Source organism: Carex rostrata, chromosome 7, assembly GCF_964058835.1.
Source record: "Carex rostrata chromosome 7, lpCarRost1.2, whole genome shotgun sequence".
Taxonomy (NCBI): Eukaryota; Viridiplantae; Streptophyta; class Magnoliopsida; order Poales; family Cyperaceae; genus Carex; species Carex rostrata.
The window spans coordinates 6,146,919-6,173,130 of record NC_135924.1 but is presented as its reverse complement, the minus strand read 5'-3'; the positions used below and the strand labels follow the sequence as shown (position 1 = coordinate 6,173,130).

At 31.8% G+C, this 26,212-nt stretch overlaps 2 protein-coding genes across 2 annotated transcripts; one reads left to right on the top strand and one right to left on the bottom strand.

Annotated features, from left to right (window-relative positions):
* Positions 1 to 12,002: 12,002 nt before the first annotated feature.
* On the bottom strand, positions 12,003 to 13,827 carry LOC144556386 (dof zinc finger protein PBF-like). Its single transcript, XM_078304732.1, has 2 exons — positions 13,378 to 13,827; positions 12,003 to 12,812 (listed from the first exon to the last, which is right to left on the bottom strand). The coding sequence occupies exons 1-2, from the start codon at positions 13,438 to 13,440 to the stop codon at positions 12,141 to 12,143; spliced, it is 735 nt and encodes a 244-aa protein (XP_078160858.1). The 5' UTR covers positions 13,441 to 13,827; the 3' UTR covers positions 12,003 to 12,140.
* Positions 13,828 to 21,282: 7,455 nt separating this feature from the next.
* On the top strand, positions 21,283 to 25,474 carry LOC144557004 (protochlorophyllide reductase-like). The gene is made up of 5 exons (XM_078305541.1): positions 21,283 to 21,439; positions 22,678 to 22,782; positions 22,889 to 23,411; positions 23,932 to 24,290; positions 25,108 to 25,474. Exons 1-5 carry the CDS (start codon positions 21,389 to 21,391, stop codon positions 25,261 to 25,263), a joined length of 1,194 nt encoding a protein of 397 aa, XP_078161667.1. The 5' UTR covers positions 21,283 to 21,388; the 3' UTR covers positions 25,264 to 25,474.
* The last annotated feature ends 738 nt before the right edge of the window (positions 25,475 to 26,212 follow it).

Genomic DNA, 26,212 nt, shown 5'->3' with positions numbered 1-26,212 from the left:
TGAAAAATATTAATACTTACAAAAAAATATAGAGAAAATTTCCAGTGTGTCCATCTAAATTTTTGAAATAGCCTATTTTCCCATCAAAAGACCAAAATATCCAATATCCCCATACAAATTTAGCATTATTTCTTCTATCCCCTTTTAACTATTTAATTATTTTAAAAATTAAATTGACCAATATACCCTCTAATTTTAATCATATTCATTATTTTTTAATATCCTCTTCCTCCCTCCATAAAATCCATCTCTATACTCTGTTTCTCTTCTTATTTCACGTTAATATCACATTTTCTTCCAATTCTACCGATATGCAATGTCTCCCAACAAACATGTTCCAGAACTTATTAATAACTACTCCGCTGGAGAAAGGTGCCATTACCATTCGGAAATCAATAGCATCGCTAACAAGAGGATGCGGCCAATTACCAGTTGGCTTGGATTGGAGCAAAGAAATTGAAACCTTGGAGTTGACATTATTCATGATAGATATTTGTATATACTAATATTTTCCCCTCTTTTGTTCTTCGTTTCATTGTGAAAAAGTTGAAACGGATCTCATCCGCCCAGTGGCGTAGCCAGGATTTTCATCAGGGGTAGGCAAAATAAATTATTATTATTTTATTTAAATTATTAAATTATAAAATATTATTAAATAATTTTTATTGGAAGCGGAATTGGTAATTAACCATGAATTAAAATCTAGAAAATCGGTAGAAATCCATCGAATTAGATCGAAAACTCGATTTTTTTTAATGTTTACTTTGAAGCATAGTTCACAAGACTCTTCTATTAAAATTCAGCTCATTTTGAATAGTTAAACATAATAAAAATAATTTAATGCATTACATTAAATTTCAGTATATTACTTTATAAAACATTTTAGTATATTCCTTTCACAGAAAAATAACAAATTTATTGTAGTCCCACTATCATACCATTCTTATTAACATTCTTCTTGTCGGAATATTTCAAAATAGATAGATGAAAGACTACCAAAATTGTAACGACTCGGCCAATTTCACTAATCGAGAGCTTTGACTCAATCAGGAATAGACAAAACTCAAATCCAAACCAACTATATACAAACTTGATACCGTATTTCAAAATCCAGGGATAGGTGACTGCCTACCCATGGATATAGGTGGCTCCGCCACTGCATCCGCCCCACACCCGATTAGTGACAGGACTTTCTAAAGAGGTCCATCTTTGCCTGTTAGACAAGAGAATAGCAAGTTACAAATTCTGTCTCGTCAGGACATGTATTTCTATTACTATCTTATTCATAAATGAGATGAAGTCGTTAATGTTAGGGTTACTATTTCTAGAGTAGCAGGTAATTCATTTTCTGATTTTTTAACTGCACTACTAACAAGCTTCTAGCCGCTTTTGCTACAGGTCTAAGCTTAGTCGATTTACTTTTCTGGTACTTCTACCCGGGGCATCCAATATTCATATTTTGTATTATTTCCGATTTATTCAACAACATTTGAATTATGGTGAAATTTGGAGCAAGAAAAAAAGAAAAAGAAAAAGAAAAAGAAAAAGAAAAAGAAAAAGAAAAGCGTTGTTATAAAATTACTCGTTGAACTCTGTTCCTATTTCGTATTCGTTTTTTTCAAAATGAATTTAAGTATACATAATAAGAGACCAGCAAGTTGAAATTATATAAGAATTAGTGCCTTGTTATTATTGAAATTGTAACGACTTGGTATGAGCAAAGAGGAACAAACTGATACTGGTATTTCTTTAACATATTTGGAAGCATGTGAAATCATCTATCTTTAGTAAGAGATCGGTAGAGTTGGGAGATGTGATATTAACATGGAACAAGAAGAGAAACGTAGCGGAAAGATGGTGAGGAGGAGAGATGGATTCCATGAAAGAAGAGAGGAAGAGGACATTAAAAAATAATGGACATATTCATTAAAATTAGAGGGTATATTGGTCAATTTAATTTTTAAAATAATAAATAAAGAAAAAATTTCTAGTGTGCCTATCAAAATTTTTGAAATAGCCAATTTCTCCATCAAAACACCACAATATCCAATATCTCCGTACAAATTTAACATTATTTCTTTTATTCCCTTTTAATTATTTAACATTTTGTTTAATTATATTTTAAAATAAATTGACCAATATGTCATCTTATAAATGAATATGTCCATTATATCTAAATGTTCTCTTCCTCCCTTCTTCACCATCTGAATCTCTGTCGTAGAATACTCCCCGATAACCTATTAGATATTGTCCATTATTTATAAATCTTCATAAATCTTCATAAATTATCTAACTAAGAAGGATAGAATTTTTTATATAGGTTTTCCCCTAGATCACATCACACTCAACGAAATCATGTATTTGCAAACAGTCTTTTATCAATTAGAACATTGCTTCCTCTGTTGTACCTCCAATTTCACCAATTAGAATATTACCTGAAGACACCAACGATTCAGACAAAATCATGAAACAAATTTACAAATTGAAAAAAAAAAACAAATAGATATTGCAGAAAAAGATTTAAACAAATAAATCTTAAGCAAAGCAATGGTACCTTCGGACGGATCGTCAATGAATTTGAGGTCCTCATTAGTATTGTATAATAAGAGAAAGACCAAACGACCGTTAGATCAAAATTAAATTTAGTCAGGCTAGTTAAATGAAATCTACTTTACAGTGTGCGGAGATGGCGAGGAGGAAAGACAGATTCCATGGAGGAAGAGGAAGATCAGGGAGAGGGTATATTGGTTATTTTTTTTTAAATAATTAAATAAAATGTTAAATAGTTAAAAGGGGATAAAAGAAAGAATGTTAAATTTCTATGGGAATATTGGATATTGTGATGTTTTGATGGATAAATTGGCTATTTCAAAATTTTAGATGGGCACACAAGAAATTTTCTCTTAAATAAAATGTTAAATAGTTAAAAGGAGATAGAAGAAATAAAATTAGATTTGTATGGGGATATTAGATATTTTGGTATTTTGATGAGAAAATTAGCTATTTCAAAATTTTAGATGGACACACTGAAAATTTTCTCAAAAATATAATACATAAATGATAAACTGGCTAACTTTTATTTATAAGAAAGACTTAATTAGCCATCCGCAGCACTCTTAAATCCCAATTCTTTTTTCTATAGTTGTACATAATCAGATCTCAGTAGCTAGAGGGGGATATAAATATAGCATTTAGGAGTAGTTTATTAAAATTCGGTTTCTAAATACATTTTAATATGAGGATTATGTCGAGAGGTTTGAATTGAGTGTTCGACTATGTTACCTCAATATTTCATATATGGTTCTCTATCTGTATCCGATACATATCATATTGCCATATCGATATCCGTATACGTTTGAAAATTTCCGTATCACTGTTTTCTGTATCGATCCAATACGATATCCGTACTTTTATCCATACAACATAGTTGTTCGAACTTTCAAAATAGAGATAAGAATGTGGAACATAATTGAAGCACAAAACCAAAAATGCATTTTAACCATACTTTATATATATTTTTTTTTTCTTTTTTAGGGAATGCTTTATATATATATATATACACACATATATTACCAATGACATAAACAATGCCACAATACATGAAATAAACCTGTTACGGTATGAAAATAGAGAAACAAAACACCATAATAGATTTATTTCAATTAAATAAATAACTTTTTGTGACATAAATCTTCAAGTTCTACAAGTCATTTCCGTATCTTGCATTTTGCACTTAAAACCCATTGAAGTGAAAAAGTGAGAGATCGAAATTTTTTTCAGTGCGGTATTCAATTCCAATCGAATTATTCTCATATTTGACCAACAAAATCCGAAGCAACACCGAGCGTAAATAATAAAAGACAATAACAATAATATAACAGCCAATATATCAATTACCTAAATATATAAGCAGAAGTTAGCAAATGCTCAAAAACAACAAAGTACAAGTGGTCCCAAAATGGGAAACTGTGATCCTAATATAAAAATAATTTATGTAGAAAATGGGTTAATTTTTTTTTTTTTGAAGATTGTTAAAAATAAAAATTTCACAAAATCACACCTCACACAATAAAATAATATAGAATTATTTATTTTTATTATTCATATAACTGGTACAAAGTTCCACCAAATAATTCATAAATTACAGCAGAACCAATGTATTAATTAATTATTCCACTTACAAAAAAGAAATTGAACACGAACCAAAATGAAAGATCACTTATAGATCCGTGAATTAAAAAGCTTAGAAGTGTGTGCATAACTGCATATATATATCATGTTGTCAAGAACAGTAGAACATATATACGCGCGTATATATTGCTCGATAAATCGATTGATCAACACTGTTTGGTGCAATAGCACTTGCGATTGAAACTATGAATTTGACACTCGCCACCGCTGAAGCCTTCGGTGTGGCAGATGCTAGCACAATTTTCCGAAGAGGTGCACAAACCTGAGTACGTCTTACTCAGGGTTTGACAATCTCTTGCATCCACAGATGCTGGCCCCATTTCTGTTTAAATAGATAAAAATATTATGTTAGATAAATGGCTAGTAGTAGTTAAATATATAAATGTGGAATATGATGAGCATAACTAGCTAGCTACGTACTATATGTTTTATTGTATTATTTTATATTTGTTGGCTAATATACATTAATTTTATTCAAAAAAAAAATTTACTAAATCTAAGCAACAAATCAATTTCTACTAATATATCTTCAATAATTTGTTTTTTCTTTTACACTGGAAAGGGAAAAAGATCAGATATATGGGTTTCTATTTGACATCACATGCATATTTTTGTTTCTTTGTTTTATTCTATAGCATAGCGAAATTATATATTTATAATTTGAGTTTGAGCCCATACACACAAATGATAAAGTATAATTTTATTATTTTTTTGACACGCCGGTACTGTCAATAATATTTTATAATAATGATAAAGACCAAAAGAAAATGCCAATATATATATAGTTGCATTCTAATTAATCAATTATGCATGTTTCGTGAGCAACGCTAGCTTGTAATAATAAAAGAAGAATAAGAAAAAAAAAAGGGGTAAAACCAGATGAAGCAATGAGCAACAAAAGGAGAACAAATGTTGGGAACAGCCTCTGTGCACGCTCCATTGGGAAAAGAGAGAAATTAATTAATGCTAATATAAACTGTTTAATTTTTAGGAGGAAATAAGATGCCTTTGATTATGATTCAAGGATGCTATGCTAATTTATAAGCCCTTGTCGTACCTCTGAATCGTCCATTATATTCTGGCATGGTACCTGGATAATTCTTTTTTGGGTCTAAATGATGACTCTTCTATAAATAGTTACTGGTTCTCCGGTTTAGTCCTGGGTGTTTGGGATCAGTGCAGAGTAGGTCTGATGCCCATCAGACCTATTTTGGTTTGATGGATGTACTGACCATCCGATTGCTTCAAGATTCGTGCGCTTAGTATTAAAATCCGTGCATATATGTATCATATTCCGTGCGCACAAATCTTTATGCTAATCTGACAGTGTTAGAGCTAATTAAACTTAAAAATAGGTCCAATGCCCATCGGACCTACTCCTATCTTGTTTGGGATAAGTAAATCTGAAAATCACCAAATAATTAATGTTCACTAAAATGAACACCCATTGTGAATTATAAATCTGATGTCAAGAACTAATGGTGTAGAAATATCGGCTGCCTCCTTTTTGTTAAGAATGATGTAGAATTGGTTTAGGGCCTGTTCGGCCGAATCACTATTCACGTGGGAAAAAAAAATTCAGTTCAACTGAATTTTTTTTTTCCCACAGGAACAGTGTTTTTCAGTTCAAATCCCGTGCCCGTGCCCATTCCCATTTGTCGGCCGAACATGCCCTTAGTTATTTAGTACAATTATTTATTTGGGAGAATTTCCAGTGTATCCATATAAAATTTTAAATTTACTCATAAAATCACCATAATATCTAATATTTTCACTAAAACTTAGAAAAAATTCTTGTGTCCCCTTGTATTTATTTAAAATTTTATTTAGTTATTTTAAATATGAAATTACAAATATACCCTTTCAATTTCGTTTTTGCTGCATTGTATTCATGTCCGATTTGGTCATAAGATACAGTGGGCATCCCATGGAAGGCAAAGAGGAGGAGACGCCTCACATAGTTTATGTCACGTCCTGACGACAAGACCGACAATCTGTTGCCCTCATCAGCAGCACAAGACGATCTAATTATCATACTCAATTATTTATCTATATATCTATATATATATATATATATATAAAGAGAGGAGTTGGTTAATATCAAAACGTTTATTACAGAGTTGTGATATAATTAATTGGTTTTTTTTTATTTTCAAAGTTCAAATGGTCGATTTAAACTGTTAGACGTGATTTTTATATTAAAATGTGCTTGGAGACCAAATTTACATCTTTTGAAACTTTTTTATTACTTATTAAACTAGTTTTAAAATCGATGATTTTAATAAACATTGAAAAATTTCTGAATCATTGAAAAAATGATTTTAAAATTGGTTTAATAAATAGTAAAAAAGTTCAAAAAAATATAAAATTTTGGTCTACAAGCACATTTTTATATAGACTGAATGTTGAATGGTTTGAATCGACTGTTTGGACTTTGAATGTAAAAAACGAAGCGTTTGTTCCACAGTCTAGGAACAAACATTTTGATATTAGCCACTCAATATATATATACTAGCTAAGTGTCCGTGCGTTGCAACGGGATTGAAATATTATTTTGATTACTTTCTTTAGATGTGATTAATATTTATTTGATTTTGTCATAATGTATTAATTAATAATGAGAGAAACAAAAATTAATGAATTGTTAATAGATGAAAACACAAACAACCACATCAAATAGGCCACGGAAGATCCGGGAATGTATCCTCTGAGATATCTCAACTTTTGCGTAACTTTGCGTATCCGGTGAGATATTTCAACTTTTGCGTGACACGTGTCCGGTGCCTATTCAGTGTAGCGCAGGGGGCCAGTACTGTTTGAACTTTGTGATTCGTGCAGAACGTACTTTAATGATTGTGATTTCCTAAAAAGTCATGCAAAATATGAGATATCTCAGAGGATGTGAATTCATCAAATTCCCCAACTTTTGCGTGACCTCTGAGATATCCCAACTTTTGCGTGACCGACAGTGCGTATCCTCTGAGATATCCAACTTTTGCCTGACCGACGTGTCCGGTGCCTATTCGGGGTGATGTAGGGGGTCAGTATTATGTGTGTTTTGAGATTCGTGCGGATCGTATTTAAACGGTTGAGATTTTCCATAATGTCACCCAAAGTTTGAGACATCTCAGAGGATACGAATTCGGGAAAACGCGTGGACTGCGTGGAAAGAAGGGAAAACGCGTGGGGATTCTGTTGAATTACTATGCGGCGTTTCATGTAATGGATACAATTTTAATTAAATTTAGATTTCTACACGCTTGACAACATTAAACAGATGTATAAAATTAAAACTATTTATTAAAGGCTGAGATTAAGATCTATTTTGATGAGTGGCTGAGATTTATACAATCAACGACTCAGATCTTCTCTGGACAAATAGAGGTTTGGGTTCTAAAAAAATTAGCATGCTATTTAGTTGGGAGGATATGAGGAGGGATCAAGTTACAACAATTTTTGAGTTACAATAACAATTTTCTACATTTTCAAAGTCCAAATCGTCGATCCAAATCGTTAAATGTGATCTCCACAATAAAATGTGCTTTCAGACCAAATTTTACATTTTTTGGAATTTTTTTACTATTTATTAAGATGGGTACAAAATTCAATGGTCTGAATTTGACTAGTTTTTGTATCCATCTTAATAAATAGTAAAAAAATTTCAAAAAATATAAAATTTGGTCTCCAAGCACATTTTATTGTAAAGATCACATCTAACGGTTTGGATCGACGATTTGGACTTTGAAAATATAGAAAATGGTTGTCGTAACTTGTTGTAACTCAAAAATTGTTGTAACTTGATCCCTCCTCTCTCTCTCTCTCTATATACACACACACACACACACACTAATATCAAAACGTTTGTTCCAGAGCCGTGGTGTAACTAATTAGTTTTCTGATTTTTCAAAGTCCAAACAGTCAATCCAAACCGTTAGATGTGATATCTATATTAAAATGTGCTCGGTGGCCAAACTTCAATTTTTTTTTTTTTACTATTTATCAAGTCAGTTTTAAAATCGTTGACTTTAATAAACAGTGAAAAATTTATGAATCATTGAAAACAACAATTTAAAGTAGTTTAATAAATAGTATAAAATTTTCAAAAAAATATAAAATTTAGTCTTTAAGAACATTTTAATATAGATTGAATTTTAAATAGTTTGAATTGATTGTTAGGACTTCGAAGATGTAAAAATCGAAGCGTTTGTTACACAGCTCAAAAATAAACGTTTTGATATTAGCCAATTTCTTTTTTTATAGGAGGATTCCAATACCTCATTTTTTTTCATACCTAATGTATATCTAAGAATCTGAATCACACATCTAATTTTATATTTGTGGTCCGGATGTGTTCAGAAAAAATGCGTGTTTAATCTCTCCATCTCTCTCCGGTTCTCTTTTTTCGCTGCCACCCTTCAGTTACTCTCTCTTTCTCTCTGTTTTGCTCGATCTCTTTCAACTCCAAATCGCCCCGACTCCTCTGTCTTCTCAGCTTTCGCCGAAGACAACTTTTCTTTGCGAAAGCAACGCAATTAGGGTATGGGGCTCGAGAACTGAGAGACAATCTCAACCTACTATGGCAGTGTTAGCTCGCTCGGCTTCCGATTATTTTCAGGTTAATTCTTTGTGCATGAGTGATGGCAGGTATAAACAATTTTTCTTTATGTGTTCTTTCTTTTGAGAAAACATGAAGCACATCCAAGAAATAGATGGTTTAATTAGCCTGACATTGATACGCTGGTAGATGAACTATTAATTTTGTCTCCAATCATTTCCACATTATTTTATTCGTTTTTAAAGTACAAATAGCTGATTCAAACCGCTTAATATGATTTTATTATTAAAATGTGCTTGGAGACCCAATTTTATATTTTTGTTCTTAAAAAAATGACTAGATAGGTACAAAATCATTAATTTGGATGGTCCATAATATTATGAAAAAAGTGATTTTGTACTTATTTAAAAAATAGTAAAAAATATTCAAAAAATATAAAATTCAATCTCCAAACATATTTTAATACGAGAATCATGTCGAGCAGTTCGAATTAATTAATTGTTCAAACTTTGAAAATGTGGAGATAGAATGTGGAGCATGATTGGAGCACAAAACCAATAATACATTTTAACCATGCTTAATATACACTACTAATGACATAAACAAGGGCCAAATACATGAAAAATGAGCAAATCGAAAAAAAAAACCTTTTACGGTATAAAAATATACAAACAAAACACCATAACAGATATATTTGAAATAAATATAACTTTATTTGTGGTAATTTAAATCTGGCAAATTTTCAAGTTCTACAAATTGTGTTTCCGTATCTTACATTTTGTATCTAGAACCCATAGAAGTAAAAAAGTGAGAGATTGAAAAATCTCTCAACGGTACTCAATTACATGTTGAGTTATTCTTAGATTTGACCAACAAAAACCGAAGCAACACCGATCTATCGTAAATAATAAATAATACAATAACAATCAAATAAACTAGTTTCAATATGTAATCAGTCAACCTACTACATAAGTAGAACTTTACTTAGTAAATGCTGAAAAATGATAAACTGCAATAATTTCAAACGTCCCAAAATGGAACTGCAATCCAAAATTCCGCCAGAAAAAAAACACAAAATCATGCACACCTCGCCGAATAAAATAAATATAATATTATTTATTTGTATTATTCATATAGCTGGTACAAAGTTCCACCAAAGAATTCACATATTACAGCAGAACCAATGTATTAATTATATTCACTTACAAAAAAGAAATTGAACACAACCAAAATGAAAGATCACTAATAGATCGGTGAATTTAAAAGCTGAGAAGTGTGTGTGTGTGCGTGTATATCATGTTGTCAACAACACTTGAGCATATGTGCGTATTGCTCGATCAATCGATTGATCAACACTGCGCGGCGCACATGCACCGGCGGCGGTAAGTACTGCACCTGCCACCGCTGAAGCCTTCAGTGTGGCAGATGGTGGCACAATTGGTCGAAGAGTAGCACATCCCTGAGAACTTCTTACTCTGGGATTCACAAGGTATTACATCCCCAGATGCTGGCCCCATTTCTGTTTAAATAGACAAAAATATTATGTTAGATAAATTCCAAGTAGTAAAATAGATGTGGAATATGATGAGCACAACTAGCTAGCTAGGTAGTATATGTTTTGAGTGAGTCTATGGTACTATGCATATCACGGGTTGGTCCGTGCTACGGCTCAATATTCGAGTTTTAAAAATTCTAATGGTCGATCCGAACCGTTCATCTTGTTCTCCATATTAATATGTGTATGGAGACCAAATTTTACATTTTTTGAAATTTTTTTACTATTTTTTTAGATATTTAGAAAATCACTTGATCTGAAAATTCTGGACCATCCAAAAATAGTGATTTTCAATAAATCTAAAAAAATAGTAAAAAAATGTAAAATTTGGTCTCCAAACACATATTAATATGGAGAACAAGATGAACGGTTCGGATCGACCGTTAGGATTTTGAAAAGTCAAATATTGAGCCGTATTACGGACCAAATCGTAATATGCATAGTACCATAGACTCACTCATATGTTTTAATTATTGTATTATATTTATTCGCTCAATAGTTGAGATGTTATACTGTAATTTTATTCAAAAAAAAAAGGTGGACAAAAAATTGTGATTTGGCCCCAATTAACGTAGTTAATTAACATTTGGAAAAAAAATTAGTAAATCAAAGCAACAGAGCATACTTGTGTCCTATATATATATTTTTTTTTCTTTTGCACTGGAAAGGGAAAAAGAGATCAGATATGGGTTTCTATTTGATATATCACATACATATGTATGGTAAGGTGCAGTACTTGAATAGGCTTTATCCTTTTTATGGGGATTACAATTCTTGTTTTTATAGCATAGCAAATTTATATAATAATAATTTGGGCTCATATATACACACAAATGATAAAATATAATTTTATTATTTTTTGAAACGCCGGTACTGTCAATAATATTTTATAATAATGATAAAGACCCAAAGAAAATGCCAATATATAGTTGCATTCTAATCATCTATGCATGGTTCATGAGCAATGTACGCTAGCTTGTAATAATAAAACAAGAAAAAAAAAAGGGGAAAACCAGATGAAGCAATGAGCAACAAAAGGAGAACAAATGTTGGGAAGAGCCTCTGTGCACGCTCCATTGGGAAACAAGAAAAATTAATTAATGCTGATAGAAACTGTTTAATTTTTTGGAGGAATTAAGACGCCTTTGATTATGATTCAAGGATGCTATGCCAATTTATAAGCCCTTGTCGTACCTCTGAAACCTCCATTATATTCTGGCATGGTACCTGGATAATGCTTTTTTGGGTCTAATTGATTAATCTTCTATAAATAGTTACTGGTTTTCCGATTTATTCTTTGGTGTCTTGGATAAAACAATTGGTTGGTTGAACACTCATTGTGTATATCTGATGTCAGTAATTAATGGTGTAGAATCGGTTTAGTTATTAACAAGAATTTATGAGTGTGTTTGAATGAAGGCTTGAGTTAGTAAAAATAGTGAGCTAATTCAAATTTGAGATAGTGAGCTAATTCAACTTTTAGTTGAGTTAGTAGAATAGCATACTAACCCACTAAAAACAGACAAAAAATAATTCTTTTTTGCTAATCCAAACACATTCAAACATAAAATAGTAGTTCAAAATAGTAGCTAATCCGGGTTAGCACTATTCTTTGCCTCATCCAAACGCAACCTATTATGATATACCTTCAATTAAGTTGCTTTTATTCATGTTAAATAAGTATCTTTTACTCAGAAAAAATACATAAAAGGATTTATCATATATTATCTTCATTATACATATAACCATACAAATATCAAGCACAACACACTATATCACATAGCTATTAATATGAATTAAAAAGCAAGCAATCTCAGTTCTATCCTACCTCAATAAAATTCAACAACCTTCATCGTTTGGTGGCTTTACATCCGGGTTAGCCAACCTGGAAATATCATCATCCCAAGTGCTCCAATTCCCGGTATCAAGCTGCATTTGAGTCGACACCATACTGATATCGCTGCCTGTTCTCGTTTGTGTATACCCAGAATTAGAAGAATAATTGTTTAAGCCATTTGTATAAGACCCCAAATTGTTACTGACGATCTCTCTCGGTCCCACAAGACTACTCATCATTCCAAAATACGGCAATACAGCCTGTGGTGCCGGTGCCTGAAATGGCAGAGAAAACACCTGTTGATTTGGCTGGAGCAACACGTGGCACAAGATCTCAGGAAATATGTTACTACCAGGCGAGTTTACATTGCTCCTGCTAGGTGCAGCTGTTGATATTTGATTGGTTGTGGCAGGTTTGATGCGCTTGTTTTTGCGACCACCGCCAACTGGCACATCACGTAGGGTCCCACCTTCGGTCCAGTGCCGGCGACAGGCTTTGCACAAATAGCGCGGTTGTGTTTTTCTGTAGTTGTTGTAGTAGCAGAACTTTGTGTTTGTGGAGTTGCAGCGGGGGCATCGTAGAGGCGGCCATGGTTGCGGTTGCGGCTGCTGTAGGAGGTTTCTCGTTGGTTTTGGCATCTCCATAGTTCTAAAACAGCTGTTTGCGGTGAACACCTAATTAATAAATGTTGAATTATTAAACCTGATAAAGCCTTTTTTAAACTTGAATTTATATGATCTGCATGGAATAATGAAAGAGAGACCTAATTAAAATTAAACCAAATGAACTATATATATATAGGCATTGAAATTAAGCTGCTGTCTTTTTATGAACAATAATTGTTCAGACTTGTTTCTGATGCATTTTGCCAGAGAAACAGTTTGTATATACTTGACAGAACATTATATATTTATGAAAATGGCTTAATATATTAATTAGTCTATCAAATGCCACGGCACTAGGTGGATTAGTTTCGTTGAAACAAAATGTGCACAAAATAGTTAACCTGCTCCACTAATGGAAAATTAATTAAATGAATAATTAATTTATAGAGAAGAATTAAATACATCGGTTTTAGTAGTTTAGATGATGGTGTAAAGGAGGCTTATCTTGTCTTCTCTGGTTTGTTCTTTTGTATTCCTTGTGACTATTATGTTTCGTGCTAATGAAACAGGGCCAAAACAAAACCTTTTTAACCAAAAAAAATTTATAGAGAAGAATTAATGGATGAGAACTTACAAGCTGAGAGAAATTATTATGATCAAGTCCGTTGACAGAAGCTTGAAGTGAGCTGACTCCCATAAATATATGTGTATATATATAGTTATCTGACCAATCTCTCTCTCCCTCTCTATGATAATATATAGCTTAATTAATATAAGGTATAATTATAAGTTTATAATGGTAGATGAAAAGCACAAAGAGGAAAGACAAGCAAACAAAGATTGATCTATTGAGCCACCGTGCAAGACGTTGGTTGGAGGGGAGGCGGCAAGGGGGCGATTCTTGCGAACTTTCTCGCCGGCGACTACTGCGGTTACTGCAAGTGATCACAAAGAGATCAAGTGATAACGATCTGTGCATGTCGGATTAATGCTCACTTGATACCCCCTCCCCTCCCTCTAATTGCTCTTTCTTAATTTGTCTTTATGGAGCTTTTAGCTGTTTAATTTGTGCTTCTCTGTGTATGACTTGTAAAGTAGAGCTTCTTGGTTAAATAATGATTATGGAAAGATTAGTATGGGGTTTGAGAGTCTAATTTAGATGTTTTATTTAATAGAAAAGGAGCTTGTGGGGAAGAGAAAGAGAGAGAGAGAAAGGAAAAGTAGGGTTTTGAAGAAGTTGCTTAGGCACGAAGCACAAAGTGGAGGGAGCAGGAGGCGGTCCAATGAACATCAGCCAAATTTGGTCTTTGCTTGATCAGAGCCGTCCGATCAGCATCAAAGTTCGTGTGCTCTTGATTTGCACAAATTTCGATGTTGATTGAACAACTCTGATTGGATATCGGCATAAATTGGATCCGAAAATACAGCCGTTTTTTTTCCTACTACCCTCAAAAATCAGAATTGAATGAATACCACCCGGAAAATCGAAATTCAGATTCCACCACATTCGCACTATGGATCTGCGGACGGATCGCCAACCCGTTCGCAGATCCACGGTGCGAACGGGTCACTCGAGCGGGTCATGGCGCGAGCGTGTCAGTGCGCAGATCCACGGGTCGGTGCGCAAATCCATGGTGCGAACGGGTCACGCGAGCGGGTCAGTCCGCAGATCCATTCCGCGAACGGGTTGGCGATCCGTCCGCAGATCCACGATGCGAATGTGACGAAATCTGAAATCTGATTATTCGGATGGTATTCATTTAATTATGATTTTTTAGGGTGGTAGGAAAAAAAAAACGGAAAATACAGATATATAAACAAGTTGAATATCTAATTTTTCAGAATCATTGTTGTTTGCAATTACAAAAGTAGAAGCGCGTTGTCAATGTGCGAGAAGATATAAAATTAATTTTATAAAAAGTTAGATATCACCGGATATTTCTCCTATGTATTAATGGCTAGAGTGGAGCATGCATTTACATTAATTGCCAGAAGGTTCTATATATATTTTTTTTAAAACATTATAACAATATATATATGAGCCTTCCGGATGTGATTTTTTTTTTTTTAAATAAAAGTGGGGAGTGCCTACCGATTTCCATTATAGAAACCACAGAATTAGCATGTTTGGTACCAATATTTGTTTAATGTAAAGAGAGAAGGGTAAAAATTATTTTGTTAATGTAAATTAAGATCTAGAAGCTTCACCCTTATATTTAATTTGTAATAAAAGAAATAATTTACAATTGGCATGCAACCAAAGCATATGAGATAAATTCTTCAGAAGTAGATTTATAATCTATAATATTTACTACGTATCAATAATTATATAGTACAATCATTTAATAAAAATTATATGTTCGAAATTCATTATTTCTGAACATAGGTGATTTTTTTTTTTTAAAAGTGAACATAGGTGATTTAAAAAACTGCAATTCTTATCTCTTAAAAAGTACTTAATAATTAGAGTAAAACTAGGATGTGCTTAATCTCACCAAGTTCTTGGTGAACTTAGCTCCAAAATTTATGGAAAATGGCTTAAATGAAAAATTCAAATCGTTAAAGCTATTCTACTTCATGAATGGTGCAGTTACATGTAAAATTTATAAAATTTTGAATTAATTTAGCAAGTCAAGCAATAAACAATGATGAAAAATAAAATGTATTACAATTAATTTATAATTCTCTTTTAGGTTTTTGCCGCTTTATATCAAATTAATTCAAAAACTTATAAATTTATATGTAAATGCATCACTCGTAAAATAAATCGGTTTCAATAATTTTGATTTATCATTCAAAACAAAATTGATAAATTTTGAAGTTTAACTCACCCAAAAATTTGATGTCTAGTTCTTAATTCCATAGAGCAGAGCTAGGGTGCAATGTGCTCACCAAGGGTTGATGGTAAGTATGAACTTGTTTATAAAATTTGTGTGTGTGTAGAGAGAGAGAGAGAGACTAATATTAAAACTTTTTTTTCGAAAACTGTGATGCAACTAATAGATTTTCTGATTTTTAAAGTCCAAAGAGTACTCGATTCAAACCATTAGATGTGATATCTATATTAAAAAATGTGCTTAGAGATCAAATTTTACATTTTTTGGAGTTTATTTACTATTAAGCCGATTTTAAAATCGCTGATTTTAACAAATAGTGAAAAGTTTATGGATCATTGAAAACAACGATTTTAAAACTGCCTTAACAAATAGTAAAAAATTAAAAAAAATATAAAATTTGAACTCCAAACACATTTTAATATAAATTAAACGTTGAACAGTTTAAATCGATTATTTAAATTTAAAACTATAAAAAATCAAAATATTTATTCCACGATCTAAAAACAATCCTTATGATATTAGGCAATCATTATATATATATATAACGGAGACGTGTGAAAGAGACCAATAACACCAAGACGCGCGATGCCCTTATTGCGTCCCCTTTAGGCCCCACTAATTTGACACTGGTTAACCTGTAAAATTTTAGTTCATATTTTCTCTATTTGAAATAAAAATGGAGAGACTCTTTGACTTCCTTATAAACTTTATTAATAATCTCATGCATCTCTCATAATTATGTCTAAGTCTTACAATTTTTAAACACTTTTTTGTTTACTTGAAATGCACATTTTTTTTTGTATCAGAAAGAACAATTTATATATTCAATTAGAATGCATACTTTTCTCAAGTTTTAAATCTCATATCTTACAAACACTTTATATTTTTAAGAGGAAAAATGGAAGGTTAAAAAAAATGTGGGTAATTGCAATAAGTAGTTTGTAAAGGGGTGTTTTTACAATTTTCAATCTTATGGTTAGTAATACTTCTATTATATACTCAGTTGGCAATAAAAACATGTGGGTATTTCTCTTCAATTAATTTTTTTTCGACAGATATCATTAGTTATTTTAAAATGTATACTTGATTAATATTCGAACTTCAAGAAATAAACCTTTTTATTAATCACAATGCACATATTTTAAATCCAAATGCCCACTTAATTGTTTCTAATAAGATTGCCAAGAAAATGTATATCTAGCAAAGTTCAGTTTTAATTATATAAAACACACACACACACACACTTCATTCTAGTTAAACTTTTACACTTATCATTAAACTTCTACAAATCCTCATTTATTTTAATTAAAATGGAATTTTTTTTAAAACCAAAATACACACTTCATAATTGAATGTTCGATTAATCAGCACACAATATATCTCCATTCTTGCTAGAAACTGGAGAGGAGATAACTCCAATATATTGCTAAATTGTCGTTACCTAAACATATGGTATTAATAAATACATTTTTTGCGGCTGCGCGTGCAGGAAAACTCAGTAATTAGTGGGATTATGATTGATAGCAGTACCTGTACCGGAACCTGATATCATGCAGAGTCGTCATTTTTTTGGCCTTGGTTGGCCACGTTTCGATCAAATGTTGTTGCTTTAGATTATTAAATTTTAATTTCGAAATGACTATAGTAGTCAATTGACTTGTGTTTTCTTCTTAATATTATTATGGAAGCAGCTAACAGTTCCCTGAAAATTTCCGGATTTTTTACACTAATTCTATAAACAAGTTCATTAGATCCTGTAGTACTATGACAACAATCCTATAAACAAGTTTAATGGATGTTTTGCAGATGAAACCGCGTGGTCTCAGATGAAAACGCGTGACAGCTATTGGGAACCACCTTTTGTGAATATACACATAGTATCATGTGAACATACACATATTATCCTGTGAACATACACATATTATTCTGTAAACATACATATTGTACTTGAAATTATGGCAGTTGTGGCAGTTGAAAGCACGTCAGAACTAAGCTAAAAGAGTAAAACTTTTATACACGGAGATTTCGGGAGACTGTAGCCCGAAAAACGTTACATTTTCTCTATTATTATTATTATTTGTTCTCCTTTTCATGTAGCAATTAAGCAAGTTGCTACTTGATTATTCTTCTAGATAACCTTGCTTGCTAGAGGTCTACTAAATAATATATAATTGCACAATTTGCCTAGGCAAAGCTCATGTCATTTAATAGGTACCGCGGTTTGTCTGAATACACATCGTAACAAAATATTTATGTTTGGATCAGGATCGTTATACTGGAATCCGGACATGAATGGAACGTACGGAACCACTTTAATAGTCGTGCAGATTTTAATTAAATAATTCAGATTGAAACATAAATATTCGGTTAATTACGTAAGGCGATACGAATTTGGTTTGTCTTGTGCTTTAATTTATTTTTTAAATTTAAAGGTATAATTTTCTGTTTACTTCTAAAAAATTCTTTGATTTATAATTAACTTTGAAGTTTTTATTATGTCTAATAAATTTTTTAACTTTGTTTATCTATTTTTTATTTATCTCTAGAGTTAATTATCTATTGTCAGAATTTATCTTTTCCCTTTGTACTCTTAGGACCTGTTCAGCCGCCCAGTAGGAAATAGAAATAGGTATATATAGGAATTGAAAATTTTGAACTATATTTTACTGTTTACGTGGGAAAAAAAAATTCAGTCTGAGTGAATTTTTTTTCCCGCGTGAACAGTACTTTTGGGATTACTGTGGAACAGGGCCTTATTTTTTTTTTTTCCAACATTTTCCCAACAGATCAAATCAAGTATAGTTCATGCTTCGAAGATTTAGATCATTATCAACAATCCAAATCGTCTTTAGATTAAAAAAATAACAATGTGGAATTTTCCAGTTTCTTCAAAATATTCTTGACAATGGTAAAATCCAATTAGATATATACACATTAGGTGAGAATTGCCCCAACAGTGCTATTTTATGCTAGCAAAAAATCATATTGTGAAAAAATGGTAAATCAATACAAATACAGTCTTGAGCGATGCTTTCCTTTATTTTTTGGTGGTTACCATCCTCTCATAACTAAACCTTTTTAAATCAATATAAATGCGAGCATGATTCATTCTCATTTTTTTTAAAATAAAAAATTGAGGACAGGAAGAGGACAATAAGAGAAGGGCACGGGAGGAGAAAAACAAGAGGCAAAAAGGAAATTAAAATAAAGAAGAGCGCGGAAAAACAAAAAGACAAACAAGAGGCAAAGAGGAAATTAAAATATAAGAGAACGCTGGAAAACAAAAAGACAGATTAATTTTAGATTGATACAAAATTATTGTTTTAATTTTTAAATAAGTACTAAATTTTAGGTAGGTATCAAATTAATTTTTTTTTTTTTGGAAATTTCAACACTATTTTTTTTAAATAGATACAAAATTGTTGTTTCTAGATCATCCAAAATCAGTGATTTTGTACATATCTAAAATATAATTAAATTATTTAAAAAAAATATGAAATTTGGTCTCCAAACACTTTTATTATGGATATATCATGTTGATCGGTTCGGACTAATTGTTTGGACTTTGAAAATGAAGATAAAGCATATGAAAAACATGAGGCATTTGTAGGGGTGAAACGGATCGGATATTATCTGATCATATCCGAAAATTTGATATGGTCCAATATCCGAATATCCGTGCTGATACGGATACGAATATGGTTTAAAATTTTAATTATCCGTATCCGAATAGTAGATATATACAATATAGTTTAATATATATTATAAAAAATTCATGTTATTTACTATTACAAAAAAGGGATATACGTATCTGTATTCAATTAATATTCGATCCGTATCCGTATCCGTATCCGTATCCGTATCCGTATCCGTATCCGTATCCGAAAAAAATAAAAACGGATACGGATATTATTTTACCACTATCTGATCCGTATCTAATTCGTTTGCACCCCTAGGCATTTGAACCCTCCTCGTATCTTATATAATTTATTTTATTTAGTAATTTATGAGAAAGTTGATTTATTCAACATTGTATATTGTTTGTAATTAGTAATTTATGAAAAAATTGATTTATATAGTATTTATATGGTTGTATTTAATTAATATATATATATATATATATATATATATATATATATATTTTAAAATAATGTGATCAATAATTATATTTTTATAGTTTGTGATATTAAATACATTATTTGTTTAATATATATTTTTATTATATTTTTAGGTTAAATTATATAATTTATCATTATATTCGATAATTATTATTATCAGTTGGTACTCGTAAGTCTTAATGATCAAGAGCATGATACAGATTTGACAATTTTAAAATGGATATAAATAAGAAAAATATGTCCACCCAACCTGTATCGTATCATTAACACCCCCTAGCGTATATGAAGTATGAACTCATTTGGAAGGCTTTCATGTTAATTAAAACTTAAATTTGAAAAACTCAAAATTTAAATTTCAAATACTTTCTTATTTCTTCTTATATTTTCATTAAATTTGAAAATTTTAATTTTAACTAATTATTTAGTTTTATTTTATAGTTAAAATACTTGTTTTGTTCTATTTTAAATAGACACATCTATTTTTTGTTTGTGATTATGACTAGCGCACAATCTTTGTGAGTAACTTGATCATCACAAAAAAATATACTAATTACATAATTTTAAGGGAGGGTTTAAATATTTTTATTTTTTCTGCCTCCATTATGCCTTCATTTTAAAAAACTTTAATAGCTCAATTTTTAAAAGTTAAAATAAAACCGGTAAATATGATTTACATTATATTATCTGTGCAAATGTAAGAAATTATGATATTTCAACTTTGTTGTGTTTGTCATCAAGAGCTTGTAAAAAAATACTGATGTGGATAATTTCTAGACATTCATTTTTAAACTTATGGATTCTCATAAAATTAAAGCAAATCGAAATGTGATAATTTTTTTTATAAGCACGTAGTGAAAAAAAATATAAATTGCATATAACGGTTTTATTATGATGTTTATATTTTAAATTTTGAACTATTAAAAAATTTAAAAATAAAAACAGGATGAAAACACAAAAAATATGACATTTAAACGCTGCTCATAATTTTACTCCAATATGATATTATACGAATAATATAGTTTCATTAAAAATAAAGTAATAAACAGCTGGCGCTAGTCATAATCACATTATAACTTTAATAAATTCATATTGCTTTCTCTATCGTACGATCAAGATCGATGGCCATGAAATCCAAAATTTTAATAATCGCTGGACGTTGGATCTCTCCCGAGAGGCCGAGAAACGAAATTTAGTACTCAGATAAAAATCTTTTAACAAGAGAAAATCCGAGAAACGAAATCCCATTGGTTGATCCAGTGCCAACTGGACTTATCGTGGGTCCGGCTCCTATCCTCTTATCTTCTCCTTAGGATCCTCTGTGACACCTTCAACCTATTCAATGTGTAGCGATCAATTTACTTGTCACTTGTAAAGAATTTAACAGAGCTGTTTTGACTTCATACAGCGCACGGACTATAGAAACAAACCAACACGGAAACACTGCTATGTTAAAATATTTACCCCATTTTTTCAGACTAATCGTTGCCATGGGGTCCACCTGTTATTGACCCGCTTCACCTTATGAAACTTAATCCATTACGAGGAATCTCTACTTTATTATTCTAGCCACGCTGTTTTCTCGACGCTTTATATCGCTTTTCATATCCATTCCTCCTGAACTGATACCCAAAGCTCTGTTGTAAACTGTAGTACTCTTATCTCTTTGATTTTGCTATCTAAATAATTGCAAATGGCTCTTCAGGTTTCCTTTTTACCTTCAGCTCTCTCTGTTCACAAAGAGGTATGCTTAATTATAAGCTGCATTCTTCTTCATTTCTTTCTTTAATTTCAAGAACCTTTTTGTTTTCATTTTTTGTATATGATGCAGGTATAGCTTTACCAGTATCTTATAACAAATTTGCATATTTGTAGACATTGCTTTGTTTAACCCAAATAAAATTATCTGTTGGCAATCACCTTGACATGCAGTCCAATATATATTTAATTTACTACTTACTACTACTGATAGAATAATATTTTTGTCTGTTTTGTTTGTGGTTGGATGTTTTGTTCATCAAACAGGTAGCTTATGCTATTTTTTTTTTAAAAATGAAAGAAAGAATGATATTTTGCAGTGTTCTAAACGCTAAGCTATAGCATTAGCACACGCTATTTGAGCTACAGACGCTATAGCGCATAGCTTGTAGCGCAAATAGCGCGCGCTATGCAACATGAGTTTTTTTTTTTTTTTTCAATTTATATGGGCTTTAAAATAAATAAATGATGAAGATATTGTTTAATTTTGATGAATATTACATTATATCAAATTTAGGTCTGCTACAATAAATTTTTCATTTTGCCCTTGGTTTTTTTTTAACTGATGATAAATCAAATAAATAATTGCTAAATTATGAAAATTTTAGGGACTAACAATAATTTCTTCAATGATCATCTGTTTATTTTACTAGAAGTATGGATTTTTTTTCTTTTCAATTTCTAGGTTATTTTAAAATTTAAATAGAAAAAAGATAAATTATGTTATGATGTTGAAGATATTTTGAATAGATAAAGATCGATAGTTTATGATATTAGTATTACTATGGATATTTTGAGTCGCAATTTAGACTTTGTATTGATTCAATATAAATATTATAATTTTTTAATCAATTTGGTATTATTTATTGTTCTATGAGACTAAATAATGTTGATATTTAGTACAAATATATAATATAATTTTTATAAAAATAAAAAAACGCTATGTGGCATAGCTTTCGCTATAACTTTTTTTGGAGGCTCCCCGCTATGACGGGATAAACGCTATTTAGAACCTTGATATTTTGTATGACCTTGGCCCAAGATTTCTGTGTAATTATCAGATAACGAAGTACCTAACAGAGATTCAGTCATTTTCTATTGAATTAAATTTTAGCATTAGTGACTTAATTTCTTCTAAATATATTAATTTGTAAGTATGAATCTCTACAACAATATTGGAAATATCAAGTTACAGCAGCTGATAATGCACCTTTTGGATGTCAGGGAAAATGCAATATTTCAGGAGTCAAGGATGCAGCATTATTCGGCATTCGCTTTTCAGAAAATTTAAAGTCAGATTTCGGTTCCTCCCTCAGGATAAGCAGCAAGGTAAAACAATTTGTTCAACAGTAATTATCTCAGTGTTTATAAATTTAATTCTCTTTGTTATCTTTTTGCTAAATTGTTACCAATTTGTTAATCAACAAATCTGCAGAGAAACTACGGCTCACTAGTAATAAGGGCTCAAACAGCAGCCACAACTCCATCTATCAACCAATCAACAACTGACACCAAGAAGACTCTACGCAAGGGCAATGTGGTAATTACAGGTGCTTCCTCAGGCTTAGGTCTGGCAACAGCCAAAGCCCTGGCCGAGACAGGAAAATGGAACGTTATTATGGCATGCCGTGACTTTCTAAAGGCCGAAAAGGCGGCCAAATCTGCTGGCATGAACAAGGAAAATTACACTGTGATACACCTCGACCTCGCATCGCTCGACAGCGTCAAGCAATTCGTAAAAAATTTCAGACAATCTGGCATGAAACTGGATGTTTTGGTTTGTAATGCAGCAGTGTATTATCCGACGGCAAAGGAGGCAGAGTACACAGCAGATGGGTTTGAGATGAGTGTCGGTGTTAACCATCTCGGGCATTTTCTTCTCGCAAGGGAGTTGCTTGAGGATTTGAAGGGGTCGGATTATCCTTCTAAGCGCCTCATAATTGTTGGATCCATAACTGGTACAACTAATTTAAATTAATTGCTTTGTTTGTTAGCTTTAGCATGCCCTATGACGCTATTTATCTTTCAGTGAGGCTATGGTAACATGCATATTATGGATAAACTTGTACTATGAATTCATATTTCTATTTTCAAAATTTAAATAGTCGATCTGAATTGTTAAATATGATCTCCATATAAACATATACTTGGTGACCAAATTTTATATTTTTTATAATTTCTTTACTATTTTTTAGAAAGATAGAAAATCACCTGATCTAAAAATTCTAGACCGTTCCAAAAACTGATTTTTCTTACTAAAAGTGTATGTATAAATTTTTCTTGAATTAATAGCTTCTATATCCACAAATTATAAAGAATATATTTAAACTTTTCTCACACACACCATTTGTAAATCATTGAAATTCAAACTAATAAGCAAACAAAAAAAACACTAGCAATTTCTTAATCTACTCTGTATATCACACTCACACATAATTTTTTAAAAATATTAAATCTATTTTACTGCTATTTTGTCAGGTAACACAAACACACTGGCCGGAAATGTACCGCCTAAGGCAAACCTTGGTGATTTGCGTGGCTTAGCGGGTGGCCTAAACGGTGTGAACGGGTCAACTATGATAGACGGCGGTGAATTTGACGGGGCCAAGGCTTACAAAGACAGCAAAGTTTGCAACATGTTAATGATGCAAGAGTTTCACCGGCGGTACCATGAGGAGACCGGCGTTACCTTTGCCTCGCTATATCCAGGTTGTATTGCTACCACCGGTTTATTTAGATCGCATATACCTCTTTTCAGAGCTCTTTTCCCACCGTTTCAGAAGTATATCACTAAGGGATACGTGTCAGAAGAAGAAGCCGGCAAGCGGCTAGCACAGGTATATACTCTACAATCAGTACATATGATGTTTCGAATGAGGTTGTGGTACTTTGTAATGCACAGGTCGGTCTGTGCTATGAATTTATTTCTCCGTTTTGAAAATCTATAATAGTTAATTCGAACCACTCAACATGATGATCTCCATATCCAAATGTACTTACTGACCAAATTTAACATTTTTTAAAGTTCTTTACTATTTTTTAAATAGATAGAAAATCACTACTTTCGTATAGTCCACAATTCTACATCAAGTGATTTTCTATCTACGAAATTTTTTTTTTTTTTGTAAAAAATATAATATTTGATCCCCAAGTATATTCCGATATGAAGATAATGTTGAACTGTTCAGATCAACTATTTGTACTTAAAAAACAAAAATATGAATCCATAGCACAGAGCTATGTGTGTAGTGCCGAGTACCATAACCTCACTCTGATGTTTTATATTTATTCCTGTGGGGTCTGGTTTGTTTTTTACCAGTATTTTTCCCCTTTCCTCTTTTCTCCGTTTGCTGTTGGCTCCTTGGTTATTTAATTAACAGCTTATTTTGTGTTCATTTGCATCATTCGGGCACAATGTTTTCTACACATGAATCTTAGTTGCATTATTGATAATAATTTGGGTTTAATCACAAAATTCAGGGTACCAATACAACACTGATGCTGGAATTAGTGTACCTCCCCAAAATAAATACTATGTTTGTATAAATTTAAGTAAAGATAATTCTTTCAAAATTTTCATCATACATCGGCCTCCTTGAACTTAATTTTCATAATTAATGTTCAATTGATATGGTGAACTTAAATTGAATTCAGGTTGTCAGTGAACCGAGCCTAACCAAATCTGGCGTGTACTGGAGCTGGAACAAGAACTCAGCCTCATTTGAGAACCAACTGTCACAAGAGGCCAGTGATGCTGAGAAAGCTAAAAAAGTTTGGGAAATAAGTGAAAAGCTTGTAGGTCTAGTCTGAATTTTTTGCAATTTTACCAGTGTGCATGAAACCTTGCAAATTGTGGTTTTTTGTAGTTTTTCTTGTATAATTGTGAGTTGCTTAGGTAATAAAAGGCAAGAGCTTGGCACTAGTTTTTGACTGAAAAATGATTTGAACTGTTCTTCTGGATTGCATTTCAGCACAAAAACTGTACCTCATAAGAAAAAAAAAACAATATATTATGTTCTCTTTTTGAACCTTTTTTTAAAAAATGATATGTACATCCTGCCATGATTAGTTGACATAATAGAAACAATGCTTTAACTAATATGAAGAAAATAAGCAATCTCTATTTTTAATACTTTTGAAAATTTGAATGAGTTTCTTTTCCGTTGTATCCTCAAATTGAAATCCTAACGTTAAGAAAAAGCCGTTATTTTTTGCATTTTTCAAATTCAACCGTGTTATTGCTTTCCGAGCTCAGAATTAGGCTTTTGGGCTTACGGCCTATGGGCTTGTTAAGAAATCAGCCCATATACATTTTTCTAATTAAAACCCTGCAACTTGAGTAAATATCAATTACATGTTTACGTTCACACAGGTTCAGCTTTCCTAGAGAGGATCTTGACCGGAGAATCAGCTTGGGTCCGATGGCTATCGGACTCAAAGTGGTTTCAACGGGTTCTTTTACCGTCGGATTTGCTTTAGGATTCGTGTGTACGGATTTTAAAGTAGACGCGAAATTGTGGGTGTGAATCTTAAAGCAGATCTGACGGTGAGAGAATCCGTTGGAACCACTTTAGGTCCGATGGCCATCGGACCCAAACAGGGGACCTCAAGGAGGTAAATAATTCAACGGAGTAGTTTTCGCTTCATGCAGCGCTATTTTTGATTCAATAATAATTGCGCTGCGAGAAGCCAAAATTACTCTGTTAATATAGTTATCCACCACCCCACCTCAAACGGGAAGCGTATCATCTGCGGAGTT